This window comes from Lonchura striata, chromosome Z (genome assembly GCF_050655825.1).
Source record: "Lonchura striata isolate lonStrDom1 chromosome Z, ASM5065582v1, whole genome shotgun sequence".
Lineage (NCBI taxonomy): Eukaryota > Metazoa > Chordata > Aves > Passeriformes > Estrildidae > Lonchura > Lonchura striata.
The window spans coordinates 56,611,875-56,622,633 of NC_140740.1; the positions used below are offsets into that span (position 1 = coordinate 56,611,875).

At 39.7% G+C, this 10,759-nt stretch overlaps 1 protein-coding gene across 8 annotated transcripts in view; it reads left to right on the top strand.

The window, feature by feature from the left end:
- GPBP1 (GC-rich promoter binding protein 1) overlaps positions 1–10,323 on the top strand; it is a 35,540-nt gene extending 25,217 nt beyond the window's left edge. For all 8 annotated transcript variants that reach the window (XM_021534332.4, XM_085566118.1, XM_085566117.1 and 5 more), the window contains 4 exons: positions 268–432; positions 4,746–4,930; positions 8,196–8,298; positions 9,394–10,323. In XM_021534332.4, the coding sequence (XP_021390007.1) occupies positions 268–432; positions 4,746–4,930; positions 8,196–8,298; positions 9,394–9,552 (612 nt within the window). In that variant the 3' untranslated portion in view covers positions 9,553–10,323. The remainder of the gene's footprint in view (positions 1–267; positions 433–4,745; positions 4,931–8,195; positions 8,299–9,393) is intronic.
- The last annotated feature ends 436 nt before the right edge of the window (positions 10,324–10,759 follow it).

Genomic DNA, 10,759 nt, shown 5'->3' on the forward strand with positions numbered 1-10,759 from the left:
ACATTAGCAAATGCAGCGTAATACCTTTAGACTTCAAAACTGCTATAAGTATTACATGTTTCAGAAGACCCACTGTTGGGCAGTGCTCCATAAACCTGCATCTCTGGGTTTACATCTACAAACTGTATATACCAAAATACAGATATTCCCTCTGCTTTTGACTGTGAATATATGTGAAACCTGAAAAAAACAGATACCTGTCTAATTAAAAAATTTCTAAATTAACACACTTCTCACATTCCTTCTTTTTCTGACTTCCTGCACTAGTGTAATCGATCAAATTCTTCATCCCCTGTTGATAAATCTGGTCAACCTCGTTTAACAAAATTGACAAGAATGCGGACTGATAAGAAGAGTGAATTTTTGAAAGCATTGAAAAGAGATAGAGTGGAAGAGGAGCATGAAGATGAGAATCATGATGGGCAAGAGAAGGTAATTTTGTTCACACTTACTGTAGATTCAGTAGGTTTCAAACTATAAACTACTTTTCATTTTGTTGTTAACAGCTGTTTAGTAGCAGTCTTGGATCTCTAGATGAAGGAAAAGAACTACCTTTTAATGAAGTTAAAAACCTTGTTCCAAGTACTACTCTTCCTCCAGTGCTACTTTGTAGTTTCTTCTTGTCTTTCTGCAGTATCTGTTGGTGCATGTTCATGACTTAAGTACTTGTGTGTCTTTAGCAACAACAAAAAGGATAAATTAGGCTTACTAAACTAATGTAATCATACATGAATTTATGTTGGAAAAGACTTTTGAGATCCAGTCCAATCATTAACAGTACTGTCAAATCTGTAAGTAAACTATGTATATTCAAGTGTCACATCTAAATGTCTTTTAAATACTTCGAGGGATGGTGACTCTACCACTACCCTGGATAGCCCATTCCAGTGCCTGACAACCCTTCTGAGAAGAAGGTCTTCCTAGTGTCTAATCTGAATGTCCCCTGACACAACTTGTGTCCTGTCGTGGGTATTGGCTAACCCCCACCTGGCCACAGGCTCCTTTCAGGCAGTTGTGGAGAGTGATAAGGTCACCCCTGAGCCTCCTTTTCTCCAGGATAAAAATCCCCAGCTCCCTCAGCTGCTCCTCACAGGACTTGTGCTCCAGACCTTCCCCAGCTCCATTGCCCTTCTCTGGGCTCACTCCAACTCCTCAGTGTCTTTCCTGCAGTGAGGGTCAGAGCTGGGCACAGCACTCAAGGTGTGGCCTCACCAGTGCCCAGCACAGGGGGACAATCCCTGCCCTGGTCCTGCTGCCACACCATTGCTGATCCAGGCCAGGATGCCATTGGCCTTCTTGGCCACCTGGGCACAACCTGGCTCATGTTCAGCCACTGTTGCCAGCTCCCCCAGGTCCTTTCCAGCCACTCTGCCCCAGTCTGTGGCACTAGTTTGGGTTAGCACTTGACCTTGTTGAACCTCAATCCAGCCTGTTGATCCATCCTGTACAGATCCCTCTGCAGAGACTTCCTGCACCATAGCAGATCAGAATTCCCACCTGTTTCGGTGTCACCTGTAAACTGACTGAGGTGCACTTGTCAAATAATTGATAAAGTGATCACTTTATCAATGTACTGAACCCTTGGGAACCACACCCATCATTGGCCACCAGCTGAATATAGATAGCTCCACTCACCACCACCCTCTGGGCTCAGTCATCTAGGCAGTTTTAATCCAGTGGAGAGTGCAGCTGTCTGAGCCATGGGCTGCCAGCTTCTGCAGAATTCTCTGGGAAACTGTGTCAAAGAGAGGCTTTATTGAAGTTCAGGCAGAAGACATCCACAACCTTTTCTCCATCCACTTAGTAGGTTGCCTGGTCATAGAAGGAGATCTGGTTGATCAAGAAGGACATGTCTTTCCCAAACCTCTACTGGCTGGGCCCAATCTCCTAGTTCTCATGCATGTGGTGTGTGATGGCACTCACAGTGATCTGCCCCATGACCTTCCTTGGTACAACAGCAAGTCTGACATGCCTGTAGTTCTCTGGAATCTCCTTCCAATACTTTTTGCAAATGAGTGTCACATTTGCCAGCCTCCAGTTGCCTGGGACCTCTCTGATAATCCAGGGCTGCTGATAAATCATGGAAAGTGGCTCAGTGGGCTGTCAGCTTTCTCTCTACTTGTGTGAATCTCACCTGGTCCCAACAGACTTGTGGAGGGCAGTGTTTCATACCTTGGCTGTTAAGTTATCCTACAAAACAAAACAGTTGGTTCTGCTTCTCAAACCATTTCCTTTCTAATTAGTATTTATGTAACCAGAAGTTCTTTATTCTTGGTCTAATCATAGGAGCAATAGCTCAATATATGCATAAACCACTGTTTTGTACTAATTGAGAACTTGAAGGCCTATAATGGCTATGTATGATACACATCAGGTTTCTTTCAGTCTAAATTCACGTATGCAGTGCTTGAGTGATACTAGAGAATATTTGTGTCAAATGCTACCAGCCACCAGCAAGTTATCATAGTCCAAGTGAAGATAAGTATTCTGTTATTCAGAATGAGGTGATTACAAGCCTGTTTGCTGTAAATGAGTGGTTTAAATTGTCTTATTAAAACAAAAAATCCCATAAATTAGAAATCTGCCAGATAAATAAGTGATTTTGAGGAAATGATATTAGGCCTCTGAGATATTAAAAAGGAAACAGTGCCAGTGTACATTGCTCATAAAAGTGAGATTGACTTTTCTGACTCTGATGCTTTTTCAGGCAAAATGCAATTTGCTGTAACGGGACTGTATAACTTGGCTGTATGTATGAGCTAAGAAAAGCCTGCATCTTTTTATTAGGTTCTGTGACTGAGTGCCCTGAGATGGTTATTGGGGATAGCTTTGTTCATGTGTTCAGGAAATACACAAATATTTTGATTTGAGATTAGAAAGATCTTAGGAACCATCTAGAGATTTAGAATTATGAAATAATGAGGCAAATTGTACTCAGCAGCTGAATCACACTCGCAAGAAGCTGTTTTGTCCTATATATTGGAACTGCTTAGTAAATTATGTGGTATTATGTGATATTATGTGACATATACTTCATGCATATAATGCAACAGCTGAATATATGTTTACTGGGATATATGTTCTTCATATCTTGCTGGCTGTTCTAATATTTCTGAAAGCAGACAATATGTGAGTGAGAGGGAAATTATGGTGGTCTTGATCCTGTGCTCTGAAGTATGATTTCTTACAGGTGCAGAAAATTGCATTATTTCCTCCTGCTATGGGTAATGCTGGTATATACCCACTTTAGGGATTTTATACTCTTTTTTGTTTTTACAGTTGGTAAGACTTCTGAGGCTATTTGGCTCATTCATAAATATGAATAACAGGTTTTTGAATGAGTACAATAGAAAGAAATATCTCATGTTTATAGACTAAAGAACTTTTAATCTCTGAGTGAACCTGAACAGCTGGCTTTGTAAAAATGTTTTCTCCCTGATTACTATTTAATGTCTAATACAGTTGCTGTTCTTAACAGCCTGAGAAGCTGGGGTTGAGTGCCTGTGTGTAAGTGAGCTTGTGCGGTGTCTCCCTGCCGCGGCCTCGGGCAGGTGGGATGAGCCGGCCGGCACTGCCCTGTGAGGCCGGGTGGCCACCACGAGAGAGGCACCCAGGGGAGCGGCGTCTGCCACCCTGGTGGTGCTGAGTGCTGCTGCGTGGGTTGTGCAGCTTTGGTAGTTCCACACGCTGAGAGGAGGTGAAGGGATGAGAGAAGGATGCTTATCTGCGAGCCCAAAGAGTCTTTATTTTCCCCAGGTGAGGCAAGAACAAGGTGCTCTCTGAGTGGGTACAGGAATAAATGCCAAAGAAATCAAAGGTTACAGCAGTTTAGAAAGGGGGTGGGTGGACAGGGGTGCAAACCTGTTTCACCCTATGGGGATAAACCAGAGAGGGATGATATCAGTTACAACAACCTATGATAATGTAACTGGGGTAGGGACAAGGTCAAATAGAAAAGCTAAACTGGGGTGACTGATACAGAACTTTCTGGATGAAACTGGGGGTGGTTACAGGATTGACAGCCAAAAGGGTATAAACAAACTCAGATTGATGGAACGAAATAAGGAGGAAACAGGGAGAGGTGAGAACAGATAACAGATAACTGGGGAGCCAAGTGGCAGGAACTTTTGCGGTAAACAACTTGGATCAAACCAACTGTGAGGGGACAAATGGGGGAGCATAAAGGCTAACTAACATTAATAAAAGCCACAGATTAAATCAAACTGCAACAAGCTTGTCTGAATTTAAAGAACAGTATGCAGTCTTTCTGAATTCATGGCAGAGAATTTGCTGTTTGAGATATGGGTGTTGTGACCTACCTGATCCTTAGACTAAGTAAACTTGAGAGCTCATATACTTTCAGGCTTCTTCTGCCACATACAGCTCTGATATTTAATTAGGAACAATAAAAATTCAATAGCCTGTTATTTCTGTAGGTATGAAGACCAGCTGAAGTACATTTGAATTTTAAGATATGTGTAAAACCTTGCAGAAAAAAAAATTCGGGGAAAAGCATGTGAGTTTTTTTCTGCATTACTTAATCAGTAGCGTATCTTAGGAATTCTGTAGTATACAGGGTATTGCAAAAGCCAGAAGGGTGAACAGAATTACCTGTGAAGTAGAGTCTTTCCATTTAAACTTAATTAAAACTAAACAGAGCTACTGAATTGCAGCACTTCTGGATATTTACTTGTGGATGGAATTCACTTTTACATTTTGTAACGTAAAATTATTTTTGTATTTAGGATGATGAGTTCTTCAGCCTGCATAACAGCAACAGTCCTCATTGTGAGAGAGATATAAACAGAAACTTTGAAAATGAGATTCCGCAGGAGAATGGCAATGCTTCAGTTACACCTCAGCAGATCATTCAGTCTTCAGCTTTCCCTCAGGCAAATGTTCTTTCCAGCTCACTTGAGGCAGAGCATAGGTATGTATTGTATACAACATAAAGAGTGTTCCTTCATGGTAACTGAGCATTTTCATAAATTCTTACTAGTTCAGAAGTCAGAATCTGAAAACTGAGAACACATAAAGTATTTCTTGAGTAATGTAAAATTTGTCTTTTAGGCAGATACTAATTTAACATGAGACATACTTTGTTTCTTAAACCTGTGTACTAACATACATCCAATTTTTAGTAAAGAAATTTTATTTCTTAATAAAGAATAGAGCAAACTACATAGTGATGTCACCCCTTGGATTTTGGTCTAGGTGTCTGGGAGGAGCAATGTGTGTAATTGCTGTTTGTATTAAAAACACTTTGAATACTGCATCTTATATAAAACTTCAGTGAGCTTTTTGTCATTATTAAAGTAGTTAATTCTTTTTGTAGCTGACTTTTTGACACAATTAGTGATATCACAAGACAGTTTACTGACAGATGAGAAAGTAATTTCATGAAAAGAGTCTATTATCACAGTAATCCAGCTGCACTAGCATTTGGTAGATATGAGAGTGATGCTACTAGATAATCACAACCCAGTCTTTTGTCAGATTCTTATGGTTTAGACAGACTTTCTTTTTTATTTGTGATAGAGTCTATACATTGGACTAGACAGCTCTTCATTTTGTAGTGCCTGTAGAAGAAACTTTAATTTCCTCTTACTCCTCCTGAGTATGAAGAGTACAAAGTATCCTGCTCTGTTCCTTTTTTCCCACCATTAGCAACATCACTGCCGTAAGTGACACCAGGTGGGATGAGTTCTGTCACTGGAATGTTGTGGATGGTGGCAGGCTCCTCAGGCAGCACAGACAGCAGTAGTGTGGGGGAGTGCTGTTGTATCTAGTGAGTGGGGTGAAATATATGGAGCTTGCAGCTGTTGATGACATGGTTATGGGCCTCTGGATAAGGATTAAGGAGCAAACAAGGAGCAGATGTCTTTGTAGGCCGCCCACCCAGGATGATCACACTGATTGTCTTTTAAGGAACACCTCTAAGTCATTTGCTGCTGTCCTAATGGGGGACTATTAATTTGGAATACCAAAACCATTTGGAAAATGGTCCTTGCCATTTTAGGGAGAAAATTTGCAACTTTCAGAAAAGAGAGAATGTTCTTCATCCAGAGGATAGTTGGACACTAGAACAGGATTCCCAGGGAAGTGATCACAACATTAAGCCTGACAGAGTTCAAGAAGCATTTGGGCAGTATTCTCAGTCACAGGATATGATTCTTGGGGTTGCTCTGTCCAGGACCAGGAGTTGGATGCCACATTCCTTGTAGATGCCTTCCAACTCAGGATATTCTGGGAGTCTGTGAAATCTGTGGCCACTAGAGGCTCATGATTTTTTGACTGGAAGATGGGAGTCAAATTGAACTCCTAGTTTTTCAATTCAAATTACCTTAAATAGCCTTGTTAGGATTTCTGGGCAAATGTCTTTCTTTTGTGGTATCCCAGAGAGGCTGTGTGTCCATAACTGTCACAGTGCTTTGGCTGTGAGTTCAGCATGCACATAGACAGGTGTTACGGTTATCTTTTTTGTGGTAGTTTGCACTGTGGGTCACCACCTTAGTTCCCAGTTACTTTTGCATACCTAGTAACAGTATTGGCACATTTGGCACAAAAGGGCTTTCTTCCTGCTGGGGAAGTTTCCAACATGCAGCAATCCTGTTGGTATCAAGTTTGTAATCCAAAGTAATATTTTTATGTAGTTCACACTTTTAACCATTCTAGAATGGTGTCAGTTTAAAGAGATAGTGGTGCTGCTAACATTACAGAATGTTGCTTTAAAGTTAGTTAGCTATTACCCTGAATTTTACTTATATTAACAGAAGCTCTGTAACTATTTACTTCAATGAATGCAGTAATGTCTAAGCTTGCTTGCAGTAAAATTTAACTATCATTGAACTGCATTTAACATTGTGTTTTGGATTACTTGTATATATTTTTATTGCATCCTGATGATTTGATTGTTCCTGCCTGTTACGCTTTCTGATTTGGTCCAAATGCAACAGGGGTACAATTTCCATTTCTGTTACTGTCCTATCAACTTTTTCTTCAAACACAGTAGTGCTTTTCTCCTTCTGCAATTCCAGGCTTTTGTTATGTTCTAAAAATGGTCTTTAGTGGATTTGGTTACCTGCAAATTTGCCCAGTGCACATCCACTGTATTGGGGTATAGAATTCTTTGCGGGGAGGGTTGTATTGAAGGACATTTTTTGCAGATTTCTGCCTAAATTAAGTGCCTAGTATATGGTGTCAGCTGTGAGTTTGTCTTACTGTTTTAATATATTCACTGTTTTTTAGCTCTTAAGTGTCAGCTCTGGCATACATTATAGAAACCTCTTCGTTTTTTGTGAAATAGCTTTAGTCTGCTTTAATGTTTAAAGTCAAAGGATACCTGGTTTATCTGAAGGTGTTAATCCTTTTGGCAAAAACTTTGCAGCAAGTGAACATAGTAACTTCATTGTTAAATGTCACGATGTCTTCACCCTCAGATAATCCCTGTTTTCACACCATCTTCAAACGTAAAATCATTTTCTTCCTGCTCAGATACTGCCATCCTTCTTTAGGAAGTGGCCAAAACTTGCTGATTATTGTATCTTTGTATAGCTGAAGCTTAGTTATGAGAGGAGTCTTCTTATTTCTTCCCCGTACCCCAAAATCCACTCCTAGCTGTTTGAGCTTTAATGCCAGCTTGTGCTGTTGGCTGAGACTCAGTTGTGAAGAAGCCTGACACGGCTCTTGACATTAGCATGTGGTATAAAAAAGAAACCACATGAGGCCATTGCATCCTGATTTGGTTTCCATCGAGAGACACCACCAATATTCCTCATGTTTTGCTCTGCTTTGTTATTCAGGAAAACCTGCAGAGTCCCTCAGTGTGTCTTTCTCTTCATACTGTTCTCAGAGGAGTGAATACATTGCTGCTTCACTAACAGTTTAAATTATGTTAAGAAAATACATCTTACTGTTCTGACACAGGTCTCTTGCCTTAGAATGAAGGTATAGTTTTTACCACATACAGTGGTAGAATAGTGTCATCTTTGAGGGACCTGAGAACTCATCTTCTGTGCTTTACATACCTTTTGCAAGACTTGGAACTCAAACTTACATAAGAGTTTATTTAAAAAAAAAATATTGGCTGATTAATCAATGCATTTGTTACAGGTCTTTAGACATGTATGTAGGCAGAGCTTGAAATGTTTGAGTGTGCATAGCAAATTCCTAATGTTGTCCTTCTTAATTTAAAGGTTGTTAAAGGAGATGGGCTGGCAGGAAGACAGTGAAAATGATGAAACATGTGCTCCACTAACTGAGGATGAGATGAGGGAGTTCCAAGTCATTAGTGAACAGGTAAGACTAAGTTAATTTTCCATTATAAACCTGTAATTGGTTACCCTAGATGCCTACCTTTGAGGAGGATCTGCAGTAATTTTGATCATTTTAAAATTACTGTGGCTGTTCCTCTACTATTTCAGTACTGTGCTTTTGGAAGTATAGTTGCTTTAAAAAAATCTGGTACCAATGCTGACTATACCTCAGGCCTATTCACAAAGTATCAAGGGAAAGGTAGGGCTACTTCTGGGTTGTTTAGGTATTGTTGCTGGTAAAAGTGCACAGGCTTTTAAGCTCCTCAGCTTAGCCTGAGGAAAGAGAGTCTTCTTTCAAGGTTTTTGTGCAGTTTCCATGCTACTCTGAGAGCTGTGTTTTCTTTTTTGGAAATTGAGAGACATTTAGTTTACTAGTAGCAAAGTATGAAAAGGTAATCTAGACTTGATTTTTCCTTCTTTCTTTTTTTTTTTTTTTTTTTTTTTTAATGAGGAGTATTGAGTATACCTGGTGGGGTCAGTGAGAAAAAGTCAGAAAGGAGAACAGCGTGTGATGCTAAATATGAAGATTTGGTAATTCCAATATTGTTGGAAATAATAATTTGATATTGGAGTATTAAACTTCCAAGTGCTTGTCTTAGTGTGCACCTTCTGCATGATATTGAAAATGCAGTAATTCCTTTCTTTTTTGCAGAATCAGCTGTTTCCTTTCTTCAGTGTCTTTGGCTTTTCAGTTGCTGAGATACCCATTCCTTTCTGCAGCATCTCTTCTGGGCCCCTTCCCTATTGCCCCTTGCCCATCTTAGCAGAGATGTTTGCAGCACTGTGGGAAAAGGGACTGGATTGCAGGGAGAGACCGTTAGGGAGAAAGGATCTCTGGGGCAAGGTGTGTGGGGACAGGGTGAACTCTCATTGACTACAGGAGTTCAGCACGACTGGAGACACTGGGATACAGGTGGCTGGCCAGAATTGAAGGCTCGCAGGGGAGTTAAGTTTTTCTGTGTACTTAGGAAAAGCTGTGGATCCAGCGTAGGCCGGAGATGAAGATGCAATGAGTGTTGAGTTGCAATGTTGTGTTTGGAATTTCTTTCTCTAAATGTGTCATGTTTTCACATTTCAGTTACAAAAAAATGGTCTTCGGAAAAACGGCATTTTGAAAAATGCTCTCATCTGTAATTTTAAATTTAGCCCCTGGAAAAACAGCACTTTCAAACCTGCTCTGGAGATTGAGGATTCTGAGACAAGCAGCAGTGATACATCAGATGATGATGATGTGTGAAGACTTCTGTAACACCTGTAGAACCATTTGTTCTCATGAAGATTTGGGGATGTTTTGTTCAAAAACAAAAGTTGTAATTTATGTAGTAACATGCCCACTACAGGAAGAATGATGGGACTTTTTTCTGAAGGAAGCAAGGAATATTTTGTTGGGTGTGTTGAAATCACTATAATTCCTCTGTAAACGAATGTTGTAGAATGAGGCCTTGTGTTGACCCAGCGTTGACATCCATCACTGAAGCATTTTGTCTAGCAATGTGACAGTGTTACAAATCAGACTTTCTCACTTAATAATAAAAGCAAAGAATTGTGTAATGTCTTGCAAAGCTTCTGTCTTAAAATGTATAAGGAACAAAAGGGCAGCCTGACACAGTGTTTTGCTTGCCAAGTAATTTTTTTCTTACAGTGGAAATCAATGAGTCCACTTTGTATGCAAAAAGGGCAATGTACCATGTTGGCTAAAATGAGCAAAGTGCACTAAAACTCCTTTCCGTAACTGAGCTGTTGAACTGTTCTACAAATAACTGCTCTTTAGCCATTTATAGTGTTGTCGTTGTTGTTAATGGCAAAGACCCTGATGTTACAGTTCCAAATTTCTAGAATTAACTTTTAAATTGAAAGCTTTAAGGGGTATAGGAAGACCCTTATTCTCACAGTGACCTGTGGGAAAATAAGCAGTTTGATTTTACTATTCAACATGTGGAAAAATCATTACACTGACTGGATTTGTCCACTACGTGGGAAATAAACTGATTTACAGCGTATTGTCTAAGTGCATAGCATCATGGGTATTGTTTTTAAAACAGCTAAGTTTGTTTGCATTTATATTACATGTACTCTGGCAGAAATGCAGTTGTGCATTTCACTGCAAGGTAAAAATACTTTCATCACCAGATCCTGCTTTTATAGCAGCAGAAGTAATGTCTGCAATAACCACCTCTTTTGCTTACTCTTTGTCAGACTTTTTCTTCATGATCTCACATTTATAAACCAATATTGTGTTATTTATAGTTTTATTTGGTTTATTTTAGTTCTTTAAACATTCTCCACAGTTGTTCAAGCTGTGTAGCATTAATTCCTGAGCACAACTGCTCTTGGGGATGTCACATATGTTTATAATACAGCACACACACACACACACACACACACACACATATATATATATATATATATATATATATATATATGTATGTGTATATATATGTATA